This window comes from Bacillus rossius, chromosome 1 (genome assembly GCF_032445375.1).
Source record: "Bacillus rossius redtenbacheri isolate Brsri chromosome 1, Brsri_v3, whole genome shotgun sequence".
Lineage (NCBI taxonomy): Eukaryota > Metazoa > Arthropoda > Insecta > Phasmatodea > Bacillidae > Bacillus > Bacillus rossius.
The window spans coordinates 307173857-307197867 of NC_086330.1; the positions used below are offsets into that span (position 1 = coordinate 307173857).

General features: G+C 38.1%; 1 protein-coding gene across 4 annotated transcripts in view; it reads left to right on the top strand.

Moving 5' to 3' along the window:
• LOC134527872 (angiotensin-converting enzyme-like) overlaps positions 1–24011 on the top strand; it is a 98230-nt gene that overhangs the window by 56381 nt on the left and 17838 nt on the right. For all 4 annotated transcript variants that reach the window (XM_063360853.1, XM_063360854.1, XM_063360855.1 and 1 more), the window contains 3 exons: positions 10392–10500; positions 14099–14242; positions 19414–19602. In XM_063360853.1, the coding sequence (XP_063216923.1) occupies positions 10392–10500; positions 14099–14242; positions 19414–19602 (442 nt within the window). The remainder of the gene's footprint in view (positions 1–10391; positions 10501–14098; positions 14243–19413; positions 19603–24011) is intronic.

The window sequence follows — 24011 nt, forward strand, 5'->3', positions numbered from 1 at the left end:
AATTTATTCAGGGTACTGTGAAATTTTTTAAAGGTACTTTTAAGTGTCTAAAAAATCTGTACCTATTTAAGTTACGGTAATTTTTGTTAAAATTGCCAGATATTCTAGTTTGCATATTTGTGGAAAGGTAAACAAATAATTTTATAATTGTATTATTTATTTGTGTCTCGCACACGCGAATTAAATGTTAGTTGGTAATTATTCTGGTAAATACAGTGTAAAGTATTTCAACTTGTTGCCCTGGGATGGTTTTTTGCATCAGCTGTTTAGATCTTTTTTTTATTAAATGTTTAGCAACCACTTTAGTGAGTTTAAAAATTTTTTTGCCACTATCACGCCATCTCAATGTTAGGCTTTCTATTGACTTATTCACCAGTAATCTGCTTGTATGTTTGCTTCGGACCCACGCCCTGTTAGCGGTCGGGGCCGCGGTAAGTGGTCAGGCGGTGTTTTCAGAGAGTTTTAAAGTTAATTGTTAGATGGTAATGAAACCGCCGACGGACGCAGTCCCAACCCGGAGATGTGGACGGAAGTTGGTCGCTGCTAGATACAGCACCGACTTTCACTACGATGTTTGCGTTGCTACTGAAAGCGTGCATGATTAAGTTTAAGGGTAATTTTATAATCTAGGAATGGAAATGTCGAAAGTTTGGCACACTAAAATGTTAAAACAATTCACATCTGCTGCATGTTTCAGGTAAATGTGTAACCTTGCATGACTTTTAAAGCCATGTTTGAAAACTGATATCACCTTAATGATTTACAGTCACGAATTATGCAAAACTATTATTAAAAAAAGTAGTTTTAATATATTGCTGTGATTATTCTGTAACTGCAGCATTTTGATATTAAAATTTTAACTGCTTTTAAAAGGAACAGTTGGTTATTTTTGGTAAGTTGAAAATGCTGAAAAACTTTTTGGACAGTTGGTTGGGTTAGTTTAGTTAGATTAACATTTAAAATACTGCAAAAATATTTGAACTGTTTGTTTTGTTACGTTAGATTTTTTGGAATAGTTATATTTTAGTTATAAAACATACCTTTTTAAGATTTTTTAATAGAATAGTCTCCACTCTAGGATATAACTTTCACGATAGTAAGTATTCTTAAAACTATTTAGAGGCTTAGCCATAACTTTGTCATGTAATTGGTCAATTTAGACACTAAAATTGTGATTTCAAGTATGATATTTAACTTTGCAATGATGCAGACCACAAAAATGATTAATTAAATAATTATTAAAACCCCGTATGTGTAGAAACCATTCAATTATATAAATAAAAAAATTCGTGGAAAGTTAACATTTTTCTTGTCACGTATATACATAGAGTAACCATGCGCCTGGAGATTATAATTTCCCCTGTGACGAACTCGCACGTGACAAAATCAGTTTTTTTCCTTACTTGTAGTAGAATAAAATAAATTCCAGTTTAATGTTTTAAAAACTTCATGTAATATAATGTGCCAAACAAAATTATGGCATTTCCAATTAGTATGCATAATTTTTTCGTAAACATTATGTTAGACAAATTTAAACTACTGTAAAACATTTAAAACTTATTAACTGGGGAAAAACTAATCTCAGAAACATATAAACATAGCAACGTATTTTGTAATGCTTGAAAAATTTATAAATGCTAATAAACGCTGTAGAACTTAAAATAAATGCTCTAAAGTATATTTAATAAATGATATTTTCCATCATCTATAAACATTGTTAAAATTCTCATTGATTTATTTTTTAAATATTTTTTTAAGAGGATGAATAGCAAGGAACTGTATAGTAGTAAGGAACTGTATAGTAGTATACAAATGGATGCAAACTCGTGTGGGGGTTTGGGAGGCTATGCTTCCCAAGAGAGAAAGAGAGATGAGCTAGAAACGCCTTTTATGAAGTCGATGCAGATCTTTCTTCAAGGTCTTATGTGGACGAATTGGTAACATGCATGAAAACTCGGATTGAACCACCGTATCCGATTTCGTAAGATCTGAAATTTCGGTCCCTTGACGTATCAGATCTTAGTTGATAAAACTTTTGTTGCAGCCGACATCTTAGGTATAGAGAATATTTTTAATTTTTTTTTCACGAATTTACCAATTATTTTGCATGCTTTACTTACGGTTCTCTTACCGAAATTAATGAGACATAAACTTTCTGTCTCATTACAATTTATCGTATCATCATCGGTTAAAAAAGGAAATTTGTCTATATAATATTTTTTTTACTCATCTTGCTGTACCTACAATTCTAGATTTAGCAGATTTTAGTCAGTTGAAAGCACATATATTTCTGCCAAATATAACGACTCATATTGCCCTATAAACGAGTAAATAAATTAATACTATCATTTTAATAAATGTGTAAAACATAAAATATGTGTTTTTCACTAAATATACAGCTAAATAGCCCACGTTGTTGTTTGGAGGCTAAGCCCACAGCGAACGCAAGCGAGTAACTCATATACAAAAGTAGTGTGTACAAAGCGAACAGGAATTGCTCATCACGTGACAGTCTTATCACCCGTACCTAATCGCTGTCTGACTACGCTTTCAGAAATATGGGGCAGATAACGATCACTTTCAGTTAAAAGTTATCCTCCCGGAAAGTTGTAGATAAGACATCGTTGTCCTAAATAATTAATTATGTTATTATTTTCCTTTATAAGATGCGCTTAAATGATTTTCGTTTGACAGAAACTTTAAAATTGCTCTAAGTTGTTGCATGGCTTAACTTCTGCGTGAAAACTGGAGCCACGATTATTACTCGGATTAATCTCGCTCCAGGCTAGACCCCACTTGTCTATACATGATCTATTCTGATTGCTCATTGGTCGGTGGCAAGGGCACGTCCTTGAGCGGGTTGCAAGTGATGTGATCGGTTAACCACTTCTCCTTGTTTATAACTGGCTAAGACTATTCAGTGGCCTCTCAATAGCACCGCAGGCCAATCATCCGCTGGAAGTAGATGCATATGAGCTTCCAGTCTACTGCTTCTAGCGAGTCCGGGAAATATCGGTGGATCCACACTCACGATGGCAATCACCCCTCCCACGAGGCTTAGAGATGTCTGAGTGAGAGTGGCGGGAGCTCTCTGTGGGTCACGTGACTGCGAGGGTGTCTGGACCGGTCCAGAGGCTGGATGCTGGATACGTCTGGAGCGAGGCACCGCTAGCCTACCTGCGGCCCCCTCCCTCACTCAGCAAAGGGCAAGTCGCTACCTACCCCACTGCAGTGTTGCCAACATCGCTCCCGCCGTATGACAGCAATACCCAGCCAGGGCTGAGGCTCTGAGTGACTGTGCTGGCTTCACACACCCAGTACGTGCATTAACACAGGTGGAAATACAACTAATTGATCGCAAAGATAACGTGCTTGAGTAATTTTGTTTGTTTAGTGGTGTATCAGGAGTATAATTTTGTGTTTGTTTTAGGTAATCATGATGAAATTTTGTGGACATTGGTAAAAATTAAATTAAATCAAATCAAATTTTTCGTTCTTTTAACTGAGGCCTCCATTTCTTTTAACCGAATTCTAAAACGTTTGTAACAATTTTGCTACGATTAATGTAAATAATATCACAAATTATTTAAAAAAACAATGGTGTACGTGGTGTCCACGCGCGACAGAAGTGAATCTTCTTGCTTATTAGGTATGGATAGAGATAAATTATTAGTATTTTTTTTAACAAGAGCTAATATTTGAAAATAACAAGTATGCGGGAATGATCTCAAATGAAAAATGGCCTTTTTCTGCAACCTGTACTCTCGCATACGTTCACTGGCACTTTTTAGCGTCTCTCTTTGCGGTTTATTCCCACGTTACCTTCGATAATACGTCTTATCTTCTTCTGCCTTTTTATTATTTTTAGGCATGATGTTCTTTCTCGATCTCCAGCGGAAGAAAATGAAAGAATAAAAAGACACTATAATCGAACATAAATTATACTTATAAATATTATCTTATAAGTCTATAGGTACTTTTGAAATTTAAAATCAAAGTGTTCACATAACACAAATAAATTACAATTATGAAGCTAACCTCTTAAATCGATATGCCTTTGTTATATTTAGAATGACACTATTCTTATAAAAATGAATGATACTTATAAAGTTAATTGAATAAGTCCATAACTCTTTTCCACACGATTAAATTAATTGTAAATACTTTAAATAAAATAAATATGGTAGCGTATATCGTTAGCAGTTACTACAAATTAGGAATAGAAAAACACAAGCAGCGTTACGAAAATTCCGTAGCATCCCGGCTGCGTCATTTATACCTCTCCCTTCCTGTCACCACCGCCTCACAACCAGCATATAGTAAGCTACGCTACGTACTTATTCCCCTGCCATGCCATATTCCCATTCTAACTCTGGTGAATGCGCTGGAGTGGCGTCGCCGCTGAGGCACTCTCCTCTACCGGTTCCCCCACCACGTACCTAACTATTCCCCTCACGCGATCAGAATTTTCATAACGCTCGAAAATTTTAGCCCCCTCAGCAAAAAAGTTTCACTTTAAAAATACTTAAATAAAACAACGAACTAAAGATGAAATTTAGTATACACTAGCTGCAATACCCGGCGTTGCCCGGGCTGAACACAGGGAGTAGTTAGTAATTGTCTTCTTAATTTGAATGTCAAGTGTGAAAATTAATTTATATCACTTTCAGATACAGACAGACGTTGTTCTGCCAGTTTATAGTTATTTACCTTGTCTGTATGTCCTACTTTAGACTTTATAAAGCAATATAGAAAAAAGCTGAAAAATAAGAGATTACTAATATTGAAAATATTCCATTATCTAGCTAATGCTCGGCCTGCATTGCAATGCCTCATTCAGTTTTGTTTTGTAATATGTTTGAAGTAGTTCCACATATACAAAAAATCTATCCATCTCTCTATATATATTTATCTCTATCTACATCTATATACATCTATGTATCTCTCTATCTCTATTTATCTCTTTACATCTACACATATACTTCCCACTATCTCTATATCTTCTATATATGTCTCTATATAGCTCTATCTCAACTTATCTCTCCGTCTCTATCTCACTCTATATATATCACTCTATCTATGTGTCTCTTTTATATTTAAATATATTGTGTCATGCGTGCGCACTTATACAACAAAAACAGACGAAGTGCCGCTATATAAAATGAAATAAACACATTTTTTGACACGATTCGTGAAAAATTGTTATACCGTCTCAGTAACCTTAATGGGCATGCGCATAACAAATCACCAAAATTTCATCGCAATCGGATGAATGGTATAGGAACGCATACAGCACAAACAAACTAAAATTAAAGACATGAAAAACGCATCAAACGATGGTGCGTTTAAAATTCAAGGCAACTCTAGGTATCTATTGACGAAGTTAAAACTTTTAATAGCGCCTTTATTTTGCTAGCCGCTGCGAGCTCCACTAAGCGGACTGGTCTCACCAAGGAGAAAAATATTAATTTGCCAGACCTTACTATGTGTATGATCGTGTGTCAGACATAGAGAAATGACACTCACTCACTATTTGTATGTATATGACCTATGATTTTTTCTGTTATAAAATGAAATTATCACTTTTTCACTCCCTTAGGGATGGAATTTCATATTAATATGGGGTCTATGTGTTAATCCAGGTTATAAGCTAGCTGTAGGCCAAATTTCATTCAAATCCATTCAGTAGTTATTACGTGAAAGAGTAACAAACATCCATCCATACTTACAAACTTTCGCGTTTATAATATTAGAAGGATTATATGAAATGTCGTAAAGTATATCAATCAATGCTTTAGCGGGTTATACACAACCTAACAATAGATTACACGAGGGATCACAAGCTGGCAGGCTATAGATCAACGGAGATTACATGAAACATTCGAGGGATTGCTGCGATAAACACTGCGAACGAAGAGGCTAATCTATGTTGCGTGATATCGCCGGGCTTAAACTACACTGTCTGTCGCGCGACAGGTGATCAACTCGAATTTCTGTCAGACGTAGGTGATAAGACTCCACTGATGTATCTAATCTCGGAGAGAATGACTGATTAGAGATAATGTTGGCATTGTATAAATTCTCGTAACCAATTCCAGTGTATCATATTTAACAAAGGCCAAATCCTAATTAATAGACATATTATCAGGACACAATATTCTTCATGTAGTGAAAAAAAATATGAAGTTCATAGTTTGGTTTTTGGTAAAAAAACCACAACATAATGAGTAATAACGTCTTAAGGCAAGTGTCAAATAACCCACGCTTCCTTAAATAAAAAAAAACTTTTCTAAGGTTCACACTAATCACTATGGGTAATTGCTGATATATAGTCTTGGGTTGGCAGAATCATTCCAAGCCTATTAGGTCTCCATCATTTAGTGCTACCGTCTCTACTGATCTCACTGTGGAAAAGAGGACAAGCCCAGGGAAACCACTAGCTGTCCGAAAAGAGACTGGATTGACGGATCTCATCAAGTCTCGACTATTTAAACTTGGCCGCATATAAGCGTGGGACCATATAACCCTGGACTACACACATCAAACTAAGAGAGACCTATGGCTGCCAGAAGACAGACTGTAAAATTGGAGTGAAATTAGACTCGACGGTGTAAACCCAACCGTAAAGAGGCGTAAAGTAACCCTAAGCTCAACACGAAAAGCCCAGGGAACCAATGGATGTCCAATAAGAGGCAGGCAATTTGGAGCTCAGCAAGTCTTGACTGTGGAACCTCGACCGCTGAGATACATGGAATAGTATAAAATTTTACTCAAAAGTCAACCCCAGGGGAACTGCTGGCTATCCGAAGAGAGACATGTGAGTTAGAGCTCAGTGAGTCTCGACAGTGTACACTCGGCTGCAGAGAAGCAAGGAGTAGTGTAACAATGGACTAAATTTGTCAAGCCCAGGAAAACCACATGCTGTCCGAATAAAAACTGGAAGGTTGGAGCTCAACTAATCTCAAACATATAAAATCAATCGGCAGGAGAGAGGCATGGGATAGTGTAACCCGTAATTCTACACGTAAAAATAAGGGAGACTCCTGACTGTTCGATGATAAACAGGCCAGTTGGAGATCAGTAAGACTCGATCATGTAAACTCGACTGCAGAGAGGTGTGGGATAGTCTAACCAGGGATTTAACAACTCAAACCCAGGGAGACCGTTAGGTGTCCGAAAAGAAACTGGCGAGTTGGAGCTCAGCAAGTATGGACAGTGAAAACTCAGCCGTAGAGAAGCGTAGGTCCATGTAACATTGGATTCAACAAGTCAAGGCTAGGAGGACCGCTTACTATCCAAAGAGACACTGGCCAAATGAAGTTCAGTGAGTCTCGATCATGTAAACTCGGCCACAGAGAGGCGTGAACCTGTGTACCCCTGTACTCAACCAATCAAGTCAAGAGAGACCACTGGCTGCCCAAAGGGAGACGCGAAAGTTGAAGTTCAGCAAGTGTGGACCATGTAAACTTAGGCGCAGAGAGGCATGGGGTAGTGTAACTCTGTATTCAACATGTTAAGCCCAGTGAGACTACCAGCTGTCCGAAGAGAGATTGGCGAATTTAAGCTTAGTGGCCCCCACGACCGTGTAAACTCGGCCATAGAGAGGCACGGAACCATGTAGTTTAACTAGAAAATTGTAATTAAATTGAATTGAAATTCAAATCGTTGCATGCTATTAAAAAAACACCTTCCTCGAACGAATGACGATGATAAAAATAAAATCAACAAATATTCCGCCCTTAATGGTCATTAATATATTTTTGCAGCATGTTAATTCATGACAAAATGAAGAAACTCAATCATAAACACTTTTATTCATATTCAGCATAGACACTACTACAAATTAAAAATTATCTTTTTTATGTAATCTTATTTACTGGCCTCCCCTTCCACAAACTGTTTTATTAACCCTCCAACCCCAAGAGAGACCATCCAATAAGGAACTTTCACCAACATGTATATGTAACTGTCTCACATTATTTGCTCTGTGGTTGATTCTATCACTTGGGAAGAAGAAAGAACACCCATGTTTGCAGGGCAGCCAGCGGTCTGAAGGAGAGTCTAAGTTTAATTGACGAAGACCCACACAGGCTTTGCTTCAAGTACAGCAACTAGTGTTTGGTTGGAAACTGATGAAATGATTGCAAGGTTCACAAATAATTCACTTTGTTAAATAGAGATAACAACTACACGTAGTTTCCTTATTTATACAATCAATGAGATATGCATATTATGTATAGTGTGCGTGCGAATGAGCTATCGGTTTACCTGCATCACTTATGTTGGTCAACGAACTGATGACAATACAAAACTTTTCAACAAACTGATAACTAAAACAAACTACGTTATGCAATATGTTGTCATAACAAAAAAACTTCTAAGAATAAAGGAAAGCACGATAAGACAGCAAGTAAGGGATAAAATTATTCATTAAATTACTTAATGCACAGTGATTGCAGGTTCTAGCAGGTTTAAACAAGCTGTCTTCGTTTAGCATACCCACGGTAGCAGTTTTTCTACTTAAACACACAGGAAAATTATTGTTTATAGTGAGCCGTACACACTAACACTTTTCTTGCCATTTTAGCGCACTGCAAGTGTTTGATACACTAGCGACTGCTGCATATTTACAGTGCAATAATAGCTTTGTAAAAAGTGTTTGGCTCGAGATTTTAGTGAACAAAATCTTTACTTTATTTTCATTAATAATCGCACATTGTTCCGACCTACAACCGGCATTCTCACGGTCCTTCCCACATGTGCGCCCTATCAGGGTAGAGTGGTAAACATTCCAGTTAGTTTTTTTACATTCCAGAGATATATAAATTAAACAGAACTGCTAGGGATTACTCCCTCTTTTTGATCGGGAAGGTATTAGAGCCTCGGCAATGACCAGCGGCAAGGGCGACCAACCCAGCATAGTCACCGCCTCAGCCCCGTACCTCGCTCAGCTGAACAGACAATTGGCTGTGTCCTGAGCCCTATGACTTTATCAGCACTGCTGGCGCCTACGCCGATCTCCCACATCACATTGGGACCCCTCAAAACATCCAGTGAACCCGTGGTCCGGTGGAGGCCTATCCAACCTCTGCTAGCTCTTCAGGCTAGTACAGGAGCTGTGTCGTCGCTCACCTCGTCGACTTCGCATCGGGCTAGAGTACCCTTGGAGCCTGCTCCAAGCGATCGGAGCACCACTACCAAGTACGAGTCTTACCCAATCAGAATTCCGGGCCTTGGAGGACACCTCAACGGGGCCATAAACAATTTTTCATGGATTCTTCCCTTACTACTACCAACTTGGCGTCTATATGGAATAAGAGCGTTCGCCAACAGGCTCGCCGACCGCCACGCTTCAGAATCACTCCACTGGATGTCCTCGTTTCCTCGGACTACCCTCCGACCTGCCGTACCACGTTCCGACAGGTTTACAGCCGGTTAAGGCCTGGACCTGTCTGTACTCCTCCGGCGGTGACCGCAGAAAGCTCTGGCTAGAAATGACAAACCAACTGTGCGTATGCTGGAGGGCCTCGGTGTTGCCTCGGTACCTTCCCCGACCACTGGACTAGGGGAACGTATCACACCTAGTCGTGCAGATTACAGCTCTTTTTTAAGTCCGGGTGTCCCCGAACACGCCGGCGCCATTCTCGGTCGTTCCATTACCATAGGCCTGATCCATTTACTATGCTATGGGGCCCTTTGGGACCAAGACACCTAGGCTCGGCAGTCGAACCCCCCAGAAAAGTTTCAAACGCATCTGCTGTTGCCCGCAGATTCAGCCAATTCACCATTTCTGGTCCCATACATGCAGTTGAGGATGCAACTGAGGCAGGATTACGCCTTCAATCACAACTTCACACCACTCTTCGGCTGGTTACAAAAAGGAAAACCATATTTACTCCTTTCCTCGGTCAAAATCCATTACTCAACTAGCCCGCCGACTACAGGGGCAGACAGTACTATGATTACTCCCCTCGGTTTTTCTTCGTAGACACACACACACTGCATGACAGGTGACTCCCTTGTTATGCATTTGGGTAGAACCACCTCGATAACTGGTCTCGTTCAGCTAGCTGTGTCTCCACTCGTTGAGCGAGTTGGCGAGCTTCAGCTTGTTGCTAGTTATCAGCCAAGCTTGCTATCCTCCTCGCTCCAGGAGGGTGAACCACGAGAGCCTGCTCGAATGTTCACTATTACTCGCGGGTACTTCCCAGTCCCCAGCGCGACATGCTGGCTATGGCCGGGGGATGTCAACTTACTCGCTTCCTCCGGAATTCCGCGGTGTGTAGAGCAACAGCCCTTATACAAGCGCTCGAGTACATTTGCATAACAAATATGCAGTTCACACTGTGCACCAGATAGAGACACTGACTAACTGTATGTACATGTTGCAGCTCAACAACATCACGGCTACGATGGTGGGTTTGTACAGCACCGCCAAGATATGTCCGCAGGCGAACGTCAGCTGTGACCTCGAGAAGGAAGGCCTGTCTCTGGATCCTCGTGAGTACATTATCCCACAGGACCAGCCCTTCAAACATTGTTCCCTGGATCCTAGTAAGTACATCCCTCCACAGCACCATCTCTTAGCCCTGTCTTCCTTTTACCCACTTTAGTACATCATCCCACTGACTATGGCCCCTCAACCTTTGTTCCCTGGACCCTTGTTATTGATCCTTCCGCAACAACGACCCTTTGCTTTTTTTCTGGGTCTTCGTTAGTACATCCCTCTACAGCACTAGCCCTTTTCCCATTGTTTCCTGGACCCTCGTGACTACATTCCCTCACACCATCTGTCCTTCACCTTTTATTTTGTGGACTCTTGTGAGTACATCCTCCTACAGCACCGGTTTTTCGCCCTTAGTTTAGAGAATGGTCTCTGTTACTTTTTGCCTGTCACTGCGGAGCTTATTGCTAAGTAATATAGTTTCCGTCAGTGTATTTCACAAGTTAATGTTGTAAATGGGTTGTTCGTAAACTGTAATACAGGTTTTTGTAAGGTTCCTACACTATAAAATGGAGTTTTTAACCTAAGCAGTCAAGAAACCTGAAGTTTTCTACACACAAATGGTTCTATGGACAGAGAGGCTACTTTTTTCAGTATATTTTACCACTAGGCCATACAACATAAAATATTTTTCTAAATTCACATTTTCGATATTTTATGTACAAGATTGCACAATAATATTGGATACGTCATGTCACACAAAAATACAATGTTTTAATACAACAAATAAACAAGCAAATCAACAGCCCAGAGATGGTAAAAAGTTCATTTTTTACCGCTTGTGTTAGACACCATGACCAGCTGTCACTGATCCACACGGGATTTACACGACCGATGGCTGAATGATTACCACTGTCCTGAAGTCTGCTAGCGATGGCTCAGTCACGCAAAACCCAGAAAAGTACAACTGTGTGGTAGCCAAATATACCACAAAATAACGGGATGAAGTGAGATGCTACTACACGAATACCCAGCTTGGTGGAAAATAACCCGTGGAGAGGGCGAGGTATCTAGAGGTGGTGCAATGACTGTAAAACCCAGTGTGCACACCAGATCAGCAGTATTTAACCCCCTGCACACTGTAATGTCAGACTAAAATATCCTCGGGAGCTTTGGTGCACTTGTAGCAGACTCCACAATATGTGGGCTTGACGTCAGACCAATACTGGAGTGGACTGCGTGGTGGTAGTTTATGAGTAGCACCCAACCACCAGGTCAACCCAATCTTCTCTGGTGTGGTCTAGGAGAGGGAAGTACGGTCGCCCGCTCTCCTAGCTGAAGAGACTCCAGTTGTACATGCCGTGTCACTGATATCCAACCTTCAAAAGCTCTTGACAAAGCTATAGGTTACCGATGTTTTTATGACAGTAAAAAGTGTCACCTATTACAACAGAGAAACTCGGTATGAAGCTCTCGCCTCCCTTACCACCAAAACCCAAGGCCAAGGCTAGCTGTTCACACCTGCTACCGAGAGGGCGAAAATGTAAAAATAAACGATCAATAAAATCTAAATCTTCGAAAAGGTTTGTTCAAAAATTGCCTGATAGCTGTGTTTAAAATAGATGTTAAATTTAAATAAAACATAGTTGACAATTATTGGAAGAAGAAAGGAAATAATAATAATCATGACATAATTTTTGTTTTTTAAATTGAATATATATTTCCTTTTTCACATATTTTTAACAAACAATGGCAGCGGGCTCGCATGTTTATTTGGTAAAATTATAGGGAAGCAATTTATGTGTTTTGATTTTAAGTTAGGGCTTGTGTGTCATAAAACATTCAAAACTAGTTACTTTACCTGCTTAAACAGCTAAAATACTTTTAAATACTAAAATAATTTGCTTATACTTAAATATTACAAGAGTTAATATAAATATTAATAATTTTTTACGTTATGAAAAATGGTCATGTTAATAGATACCATCTTCTACATTACCTGAAATGCGCACAGTAACCGTAACATATTTTCAAAATATTTCCATAATTATACAGAACCTTCCTTAAGGGGCCCGCCTACCTGGTCACACACACGGTGTGCAGAGCTTCAGGAAAAAAAAACGCGATTTCAAAACTACTCAAGATATCCGAGTGGGGTATGTTTACGAAAAGCATTTAAGAGTTCGCTGAGGCCCGAAAAGTACTTTTAATTTTGGATCATGTTTTTAAACTGTATTTCTAGAAGAGTTAAAATGGCTGAAACGCATGTTTTCAGAGTAACTTTTAGGCTTAAAACAAGTGGTACAGATTCTTGAAAGCACTTAAGGGACTTGCATTACACCTTTATCTTAATTTCCCCGCAGTTTAATGTTACGGTCAACGCTCAAATTTCACAGTTATCCTGTGGCGACTAGAAGACTGCGCGCCAGTTCAGAGCCTTGCGCTTAGAGGCTATACCGCGCTAGAAGCACCAGCGAGCGTCGCGCTTATCGTCCCGCCTCACTAACACACATACAACCCTGACGAGGCGGGCCCCTTAAGTATAAACGAACTTATGATTCGTTCGCCAAACACTATGTTTATTCAAAAATTGAGTTTAAGTTGCTAGGTTTATTGAATTAGTGCATCCATCAAAGAAAATTCCAAGTAGTTTGTTATATCATTTAAGACCAAGTTTTTAACATCTAACATCTAAGGTATGTATAGGCCAAAATCATCATAGAACGCTGCTTTGGTGCTCCCCATTGAACTGGCATAGCTGCATCGTGGTGCTGCTCAGTCAATACACAGTACATACTGTGGCCACACTTAAACCCTTAAAGCTCAGCAAGTTTTTTCCCACTGCCTTAATAAATACTTTTAAGTTATGTAACATTGTGTCGATGAACAACTGCAGCTAAATGTTATGTTATGTCTCGAAATGCTTTAACTGCAGGTTGTGCACTACACAAAAATTTGGCTCTTCTCTTTGGGTAGGCTTGAAAGTTAATTTCAGAACGGAGACACGACTTCAAATTCTGATGCCGAAGTTCTTGTAAACAATGCCTTGTCCTTGAGGCAGCCCGGTTGTTCCGAGGGCACATCGAAGTGCTGGCCTGCTTATTGGACCCCTCCTCGTGGCTCGCAGCAACTCGGCCCGCTAGTCGACCCCACGCCTCGCTTCTCCGCGGTTTTTCTGAAGTCACCGCATCGCTCGCCGCGCCTCTTACTTGCACAGGAAAAACTCTAAAGTCAACGTGTTGGCTAGCGTGCAATGTAACCTTTTTGCAAAGTTTAGATAAAAACAAAAGATAGTTCAAAATAAATAAATAAAAAATATTAAATAATTTTAAAATCTATAGTAAAAATTTATATTCAAACCAATTAAAAAAACAAAAAAAAATTTAAAAATTTAACTAATAGTTTTAACTTATTAAAAAAACAATTAAGCCTTTAAAAAGTTACGTAGCCTAAATTTGTTGCTTGGTATCTTCGCAAAAATTCAAAAGTAATTACTAAAAAAAATTTGCGGAATGTGTATAGAAAGGGACAAAGAAAGACATTTCACTTGTGATAATGATGTGGGAAGGATTCATCTGGCCCGCACGTGTCTAGTGCCTAGTCGGATATTGCGAAGGAGTCTGGAGCCGTGGAGGCCTCGTGCTGTGTTGCCAGAGATCGAGGGCATCATGGCGAACTCACGCAGCTACGACGAGTTGCTGCACGCCTGGCAGGCCTGGAGGGACGCCACTGGGCCCAAGATGCGAGACGACTACGAGACCTACGTGAAGATCAAGAACGAGGCTGCAATCCTGAACGGTGAGTCAGCGGACAAGGGAATTGTGTGCACTTTAATCTTCTGTATTCAACCTGTTCTTGGCGGGTCCAATTTTGCTTCATAAAGAAGCTCTTTGTGAATTTTTTAGTGTCGGAAGTGCTATGAAATTCCCTGATACGATAAACATTAGACCTATTACTCGTATGTAGCTTTTAGCTTTAGGCGAAAATATCACTTTTCAAACTAAACCCCCTTTAATATATTTAGTGTTAAGTTTTTAGATAAGAAAAGGTTGTTGCGATTTTGATTATTTATTATCATTACACAAAATATTTCCACCTATGATTTTACATCACAAACTTACAGTCACCCCTTAACGTGTGGAATTTCTTAATTATGTATAACCTAAGAGTTAATCTAGTCTATAAGCTACCTCTGTTATAAAATAGTCTACATCTCTTCCAAACTTTTCTACAAATTGATTTGGTATTTAAGACATGATTGTCTAACAAACATACAAACATTAATAATTCTACATTAAAAAAATATAAAAGTAGATATTAGAATCACAGTAATTAAAGTTTAAAAATAAGTTAATATTGTAATGGGGAATTAGTATCGACTTCCACAAATTGTGACTGGAACCTGAAAAAAAAAACTTAAGATACATATGTGGAGACTGACAGGATGGTTAGTAACAAGCAATAACCAAACTTACTTTTAAAGATTTCCGTTTAAACCGGAAGAGAAATTTTTGAGGTTCTCAGGAATGCAGTCTACAGGACGATTAAGTGGTTGGAGGGTTATAGCTGAAAAATAAAACATGCTATCCTAGTAAAACCGTTAACATTTTATTACAAAAAAACTCTTTTTCATAACAGTCAATAGATAAATCAATAAAAGAATATACGGATGAGTAATCAGATAAGTAATAAATAAATTAAATAGTTAATAATTAATTCATATTTACTGTCCAAACACAATCAATACAAAAAAATCTTTAAATAGTGAAATCACAAGTTAATTTTTAATACTTTTTTTGATTACATATTGGTATGTATTATTTGAGCATTTGTTTCTTTAAAAGTTATCCAGAACCATATAATCAAATAAAGCTTGCAAATGACCATTAAACATGGCGCACCAACTACAACATTGTTTTTTTCTGCAGAACAACTATCCAAAAGAGAATAGTGATACCATCTCCAAGTAAGCATTGATTTTTGAATTTGATAAATAACACGCTAACATAAAATTTACTTCCTAAGGAAACTGGCAGACTCACATGCACCGCAGACATCGGACAGTGGCCCATCTTAGAGTTTAAGTTACCAAATCCGGCTCGACGGGAGACAACACCTTTTCACAGCAGCACGACAGCAACATGCACCCAACCACCAGGGAAGTCCGAAGGTAAAAAGCTCCGGTCCTTCCCTAGGTGGCTTATTAATTTCATTGAAGCTCCATTACCATCGTGGAACTCGAAAACGCGCCAGCAAGATGGCAAAATAAATAAACGATTACAACATGAGTCCGCTGTGTGGCTGTGCTATCCTTTCTCACATGCTCTGCCAAACCTTGCGTTCCTGATGCTAGGTTGCAACACCATAGGCGCACTGTCAGTCGTGCGCATGCGCAGAACTACAAACTCAGCTGGTGGAACTAGACCAGCCAATACACTCCAAACCTTCCAGAAAGAGGTGGCGCAACAGCTGCAGATAGCCAGCGGCTCCACAAACAAACATCATGCCACTCATCCCAGAAAATTTTCACATTCCTAAAACGCAGCAGAAAACTAAATACAGAACCCGGGTGCCGTAAACAACATGCCGGAACTACGCCAGGGAACAAAACAACTAAAGTTTAAGGGCATTGAACATTATAAAATTTCTGCACAAAGATATCATCTTGGACGGCGTTGACTTGTGCCTCACAAGCTGAAATACAAGTTGATGTTAAGTTACCAATGTTAAGAAAAGCGCAAATTTAGTATAATGACTTTAAGGTTATAAAGGGGCCTGCAAGACACGAGCCTAACACACAATTTGGCAAGAGCGGATCTTTAGCCTATCCAGATAACTGAACATTGAAGATGAAATCATTTTAACAGAATGTACAGTTGTGAAATTACAAAGTTATGAGATGGTTAGATAGGTTGTTAACTTAATCAGTGCTCGAATACGAACATTCACAACAATTAATTACAGTCACTGATGTGTTTGTAGATAACACGATATTTTCTTTGATAAGTAGATTTTTCCCTGAGGTAGCACACTGTTTCATCACACATGAAACAGATAAACTTCTCATTGTAGTCTCACTTGTACGGCATTTAGACAAGAGAGTTGAGACATGGAGAAAGACCAGCCCGAAGTAGAAACTGGAATTGGGATCCTTGGAGTATGATCTTCAGGTCACACCCTGGTGAGGGTACAGCCTTCAAAACAGCCCATCTCACAGCCACCCTTCCTCACAGCTTGTCATCAGGGGTGCTTTTACCCTAACACTAAAAAAAATCCTAACTAATATCAGATTACAATAAAAAAACACTTTAATAAACTTTTATATGCGGATGAATATAAAATATCTGATAACAATCAACCCTTCATCAGTGTTATTACCTCATAAGAAAGAATCAAAATCTAAACGAATTAAAAAACAAAAAGATGTAACTATGGCTATACTGACAAATGACAAAGTATATCACAAAACATTAATAAACAATAAAATCTGCAACAACACAAAATAGCTGAGAATTAATCTCAATCGCATACATTTTTATCCAAGATCTATGAAATCAAAAATAAAACTGGCTAACAAAGGAGGAGTCCAGAATGTCTGATCTTCTTAGTTAATAAATCATTCTTATACGAGGTTATTCCTAGATTAACAAAATAGATGTACGAGATGAAAAATAAAAGATTTAGAAATAATATTATTTCTTAAAAGACATGAGGAATTCCATAAAGAAGAACAAAAGAGATAAACACCTGGAGAGGAATCTGAATAGTATCCAAAAGTTGGTTGAAGTCCAAAATATTCCAAATTCTTCTCTTAGCATCCTGCTACAGAACTGAAAGATCACAAATTCACTTTGACAAAGATTCGCTGATATTTTCTCAGAGACAAAATGTGTCGAATGAATCGAAAAACCACAGCGGCCATCAGTCTTCATACCTCGGGAAAAAAAAGAGTTCATATAGACTACATACTGCAATCACCTGGAGTCGCTCCAAAAATACAGCTTTTCAGGAGTCAAAGACAGCCTCACAACAGATACGGGGAGGTGATAACAATACATCCCTCACACAAGTTAAAATAGCTGCACTGAACATGATCCTCAGTCATGAGGATGTGCACAATGAGTACTAGAAGTTCATCTTTCTAATTGACACACAAACAGAACTATAAGTTTCCGCTTACAGCATATCAGAGCACAGTCTCTTTTTTATCATGAAAGCAAAACACATTCCAATTACCCTTTATGTGGCAAGTAACTCTGCCTCACTAAGTCTCTGGAACACACTGCTCGGAAGCACAACACAAAAAATTAAGAGAAATAGGGAATTAAGGAAATGTAGAGAATGAATTCCATTCCTAGCTCACTTCTAAAACACAATGGATAAAACTTAATAACTAAATTATTAACAATAACTTAGCTTACCACCCATGCATTAGACACTTAGAATCATCCTTGATTAGAGCTGAGGTCCTTGGACCTCATAGGTATTCATATATCAAATAAAGACTTCATCAGTCTCAACCAATCACAACCAAGTACATTACAATCAGAAAAATAATGCAACAATTAAAATAAATAATAACAATTAACACAAGATGGTGACACCTGATAAAAAATATTTAGAACCATGGTTCACATAAAGTAAGATATATGTGTATCTCTTCCCCAAAATTACTTGATAAAATAGTTTGGTTACATTTTTAATAGTCAATTTTTCACATAAATGCAAAGTCTCAATCGTAGATTTGAAAGTAGTCGTAACTGGAGATTAATTTTCCTCAGGTTTCTGTACTTTAATCTTATTCAGAATAAATTTCCATATGAGGAAGAAAACGCATACAAATTATTACACCAAATTAAAGCACTTACTCTGCTAACAGCTGAAACTGAAAAGCATTAACTATTTATTGAACCATCCTTGAAAGTCGAACTAACATTGTCTCCCTAAAATCTTTAGTTAAATAGTAATTTTTTGTGAATTTTAATTGAACACATGACTTAGCCTCATTTACTGCACAAAGTATCATTACTTAAATTTGCAAGAGTTACATGTTCATCCAAGATATCTGATTCAATTTTTCCAACATTGTGAGAGAATGCCATTGATTTAAAAACTGGTTTTTCCACCTTACTAGACAATGCAACATTACAAAACTACAGATTAAACTTTAAACCTCGTTTCTCCCTCTGTCTTCTCTCAAGCTGTCGTCGACTAAACTTATCCTGCTGAATTATTAAGTTTAGTTACCAACATATCTGAAAGTTCATAAAATGTTTCAATTCCTCAAACAGACTATACCACTCACTTGAGCCATTTGTCGTGCAAGAACTTAACATTGTAATTCCCTCCTGAATAACATCCAGTTTCAACGACCATGAGATTTTTAAGTTAAGTGGAACAGAATACACGTATAACATCGCCTTGTGTAAGGGCTCAAAGTGGGCACCGGCTATGATGATGGAGGAGAAGCCCCCTCCTCTTTAGAGTCTTGGTTCACATATTCATTATACCCTTTAACTGCCAAATTAGTTAAGGGTGAGCGAGAAGCACCGAAATATGCCATATTTTGGTCAACGATATTTAGGGCATAACAAATTTTTTTTATGTGGCATTGAAAATTTATCTTCGTTAAAACAGAGATCATACTTTAGAGACTTGACGAAGTTGATATTAAGAGTATGAATTAAATGCTAACCACCAATGACATCACAGGGAAAACTATTTATAACATCTAGTTACTAATGACTTCAGACATTACATTAAATTGTCCTTTGCTTTAAGGAAGCCTAATAATGTAATCCAAGCAACAGAATATTTTTTTTGGCCAAAACATCATCAGGGGGGTTACACATCTCTCTGAAACACTGCTCTATGCTTGCATTCACGCATCTGTGCCACTGCGCGGAATGCACGTGAACTGCTGCCGTCTCGCCCGGGCGAGTGTTGAGGAAAGGAACCCCGTGTCGCAGGGATGGACGACTACGGCGCTCTGTGGCGGGACAGCTACGAGTCGGACCACTTCGTGTCCGAGGTGGACACGCTGTGGAGGCAGCTGGAGCCACTCTACTCCGAGCTGCACACCTACGTGAGGCGCCGCTTGAAGGAGGTGTACGGCGACCGCATGGGCGACGACGGCCTCATACCCGCGCACCTCCTGGGTGCGTCACCACCTTCACGCTATCCCTGCTTGCCAGCATGCACTTGCTTCCAGGGACGGTGGACATGAGGAATGCGCGCACGCGAGCCTACTAGTAAATACTGCGGAGACACCCTGCCCATCTTATGTTTCCTCCACCATTTAGGATAGCTCTTACTGCTGAAGAGGAATACGCATGGCGCTGCAATGTTTCGCTTTGGGCAGGCTTCTTAATTTACCAACGATTATGCTGGGTAAACTACAGAAGATGCTCCTTCTTTTATTTACTGGCATCTAAATTAGTTTAGTCTCTGCATCAAGTGGGTGCTGGGGTAAAGTTGAACTTGTCCAACTTTGCTGTCCTTGTCAAGCGATATTAACTGATATAATCTTTGAAAGAATTGTGCAATGGGGGTGCATGACTTGATGTAAGCTTTTGGACATACGCCATTGCTATGCACATGTATGTCTGTAGAAGAAAACTACAAAAAACAAATGACAAAACACAAATTAAGCAAAAAATTGCTGTTGTCAGCATATAAACACCACACAATACTCCACAACAGGAATATGGTCAACAAACAAAGAAAAACAAAGAAAAATGGACTGATTATACGAAAAACCCCCCACAAATGATGACAGCACAAAAAATACCGAACCCAAAAAATTCAGCACAACAGTTGAAACTAGACAAAAACACAGCAAAACGAAAAGACGAAAAAAACATAACAGTTTGTGTTTTTTGTAGTTTTCTTCTACAGACATACATGTGCATAGCAATGACGTATGTCCAAAAGCTTACATCAAGTCATTAACTGATATCATCAGTAGCTACACCAAAAGTAGTATGTCGAAATGGTATCATGGCGCGACGTCAAGCCAAATAGTGTTTGTTTATGTTTTCCTTGTTTCTGAATTTGGAATGATGCCAAAACTTTCATTTCTATAATAACACATTTTTATTGACATTAAAGAATAACATTTTCACGTTTATTGAGTTTTATATATTTATTTATATTATTTATTGATTATTTATTTATTGAGCTTTAGCCAGAAGCATACAGTGGCTCGTAGTGCATCACTCTATAAAACACTTACAATTGCAATTATTGTTACCACCAAAATTCTTTCCGATCACACGCATCTTCTTAAATTTTTGTAGCTCTATAAGAATGATAAAAGAAGCCCGTGACTAGCATCAGAATCAGTGTCATATAAGCATTTCAGATGCTTATTGCTTGCAAGAATAGTAATAATAATTTTTCCTGTAGGATGAGAATCGTGAAATCGTTTAGAGTTCTGGTGAATAACATCACTGCTAAATTAGATTGAGACATGTTTCTTGGCTGTGTCAAATTCAATGAGAACGGCCAGAGGGACAAAACTGTTCCTTGAAAGAGAATATGGAACCCCCTATTTACAGTAAGGCCTTCCACAGCCTGTGTTTAGATCACACTTTCACACATTGATAAACCACATCCTGTTCTCAACACTCCACTCAGTACCCATCTTTGTTCCCCACTCTGGATATGGATCTCGATCATTCTACCCGGGTATATGTGCACCAACCCACTTTCAGTTCACAACCTTACACATCGACAAAATTTCTCAGTTATAAGAACATACAAATGTGTCTCACCATGGACATAACGTCACAGAACATCGCAAACATAAGAAGAATGTAATATATTTTTAAACTATCTGAAGTAACCGGCGTTGCTCGGACTGAACACAGGATGAAGGGGGTTTTGTTTTTCGAAATCGGATGTGAACAACAAGTGTGCGAAATTTCATCAAAAATTGCCCAAAATTTGAATCAAGGCATAAAAAAGGGTGATGTAGAAGTGGGTCTGTTGGGGGAGAGGGGGGGGGGGGAGGAGGAGGAGGAGGAGGAAAGTAGTGTTTCAAAATGTCATGTATTCAATTAACTTTTTGTTAAAATCTGATGTAGATAGTAATGTTCTTATTTTTAACTTCAACTGTGCACAATTTCATTGAGTGAAAAATGCTTCTTAAAGGCACGTGAAATGTATTATATTAAATAAATAATTATTTTTTAATGAAAATCAAATACAGACGGTAATTTTCCTCCTCTTTTGGGCGTCAAGTGAGCAAGATGCTATCATGTTGTACCAGTAATATACTCTTAGTGATGGGAAAGGTAGATGGGGTAGTTTTTCATAATCTCATATAGATATTTGATTGATTTTAAATTAAATGTAGACAGTAAAAATTGTATCAAGTGGACAATAAGATGGAGTATACTATTTTGAAATCATTTAAAACAGTACATTTCCTCTTGCTTGTAACATTAATTGTGCTTAATTTCATTTGTATATATGAACGTTATATTTATAGACATGAAAAAGAAAATGGGGTGGTTTATAAAAATCACATGTAGGTAGTAAGTGACCTTACACTTTTTTTTTGCTAAATTAATGTTGAACAGTAATTTTCTTTGTATTTTAATATTATGTGTGCAGATTTTCATCAAGCAGTACCAAGGGTGGGAAAGGGTGAATGGGGTGGTTTCTTGACATTCCCCACTTTTTTATAAATCAGTTGAAGACAGTATTTCACCCCTTAATTTAAACACAAAGTGTGCTAAATTTCATTAAAAGTATTTAAAAAAAAATCTGTTTTAAGGGTTGGGAAAGTGCGATATGTTGAATGCAAAGTGAACGAAATTTCATCAAGTACTGTCAAAGTTCTGCTTTAAGGGGCGGTAACAGGAGATGGGGTTGGTGGGTTCGGTGTCCACCATCTTGGATTGTGATGTTACGGCAGCCATATTGGAAGACCTTGACAACTATTATACTTTGCCAAAAATTCGCCAAAATTGACCCTAAAAATGCCAAAATTAATAAAGATGTCCAGTTTTTAGGAAAATGCCTCACCAAAAATTCTGAACATTAAAGAGGGATAATTTTACATCAAATATCCAAAAATTAAAAGTTCTTAACCCCTCAAAGTGTTTTTGCCTTTAAAAGAAATAAATGTACCCAAATATGCTTAATTTCATCATTTACCAGCCACCAGTAAGCCTCTGGAGGGGACCTTAGACCTTAATCCTGACACTGGCCACCATAGTGGATTATGACACCACATCCACCATCTTGGAATCTAGAACTTTACGCCATTTTGAATTATGATATCATGTCCGCCATATTGTTTCATCTGCGAGAGGTTGCCATCTCGTATAATATAATGCCCGTCGTATTGTTTTCGTCTGCTAGAGGTCGCGTGATTGAAGCAACAATAATTAAGGGCAAATGAAAAGGAGAAGATGTGCTGATTCTGCGCATTCCAATGACTCCCACTGATTTGCCCTTAACGGTCAAATGTCTGTAATTTGCTGTGCGTCTTGCGTTCGCCATGACAATAAACAAAGCTCAAGGACAGCTACGGTACGTTGCCGGATTAAATTTAACAAATTATCGTTTTTTTGCTTGCTCCAGAGTAGGAACTCCAAAGCTCTATACATCTGTACACCAAATCAGATAACCAGAAATATTGTTTATCAACATGCGTTATGCTAGAAGTTAGTATTAGTTTAATAATGTTCATTTACATAACAAATGGAATAGTCTAAAAAAATGGTTCAATAAAGTGATTTTTGTTTAAAAAAAATTTTTTATAGTGTATACTAATGAACATAATGAAATCTTATCACTACAAATTGTTATTTATTTTTCCAAATGATTTATAATTCATTATAGATTCTGGGTAAAATACAAACCATTCATTTTTAAAAATAAAAATATAAAATATATGATTTTACAAATTACATTGGAATAAGGGTGATTCGAACTAAGACAGCTCAGACATCCGGTTTCGTACGCCCTTGACCACATGGCCATAAAGAAACATGTAATACTAGGAATTAAACAAGTTACACATAAAAAATAACACAAATTCGGACTTGTAATTTTTTTAATATATAGTAATGTGGCATGTTCCATTTTTGTTACACATTTATTTTCCTTTTTACATTTAAATTATTGCACGTTATTTTTCTAGTCACTTTTTACTATGGAATTAGATATTGTTAGTTTTTTATTTAATTGTATAATATTTTTATTATTTAGTTTGCACATTTGGTTTACAATTCTATTAAATTTAGTTGTAAATTTTGTTAAGGTTGGCCACATGAACGTAATAAAATACCAGAACAATCTAAATAAAGTGAGAAACTAGTTTATAATTTTAGTTTATTTTATGTATTTTTATTGCGTTTATTTGAGGTATTTTTACTATTTATTTCAATGGGCAGCGTAAAACATACTCTGGGCATGCCTGATAATACGTTTGTGTGTAATGGAAGAACGGAAGACAGTGACTACTTTCTGCCGCGCACGAATACAGCGCTGCGTGTCGGCCGAGTCACGAGGCGCTGGGCGGACAGCAGCGAGGCGAGAGCCGGCAGAAGTC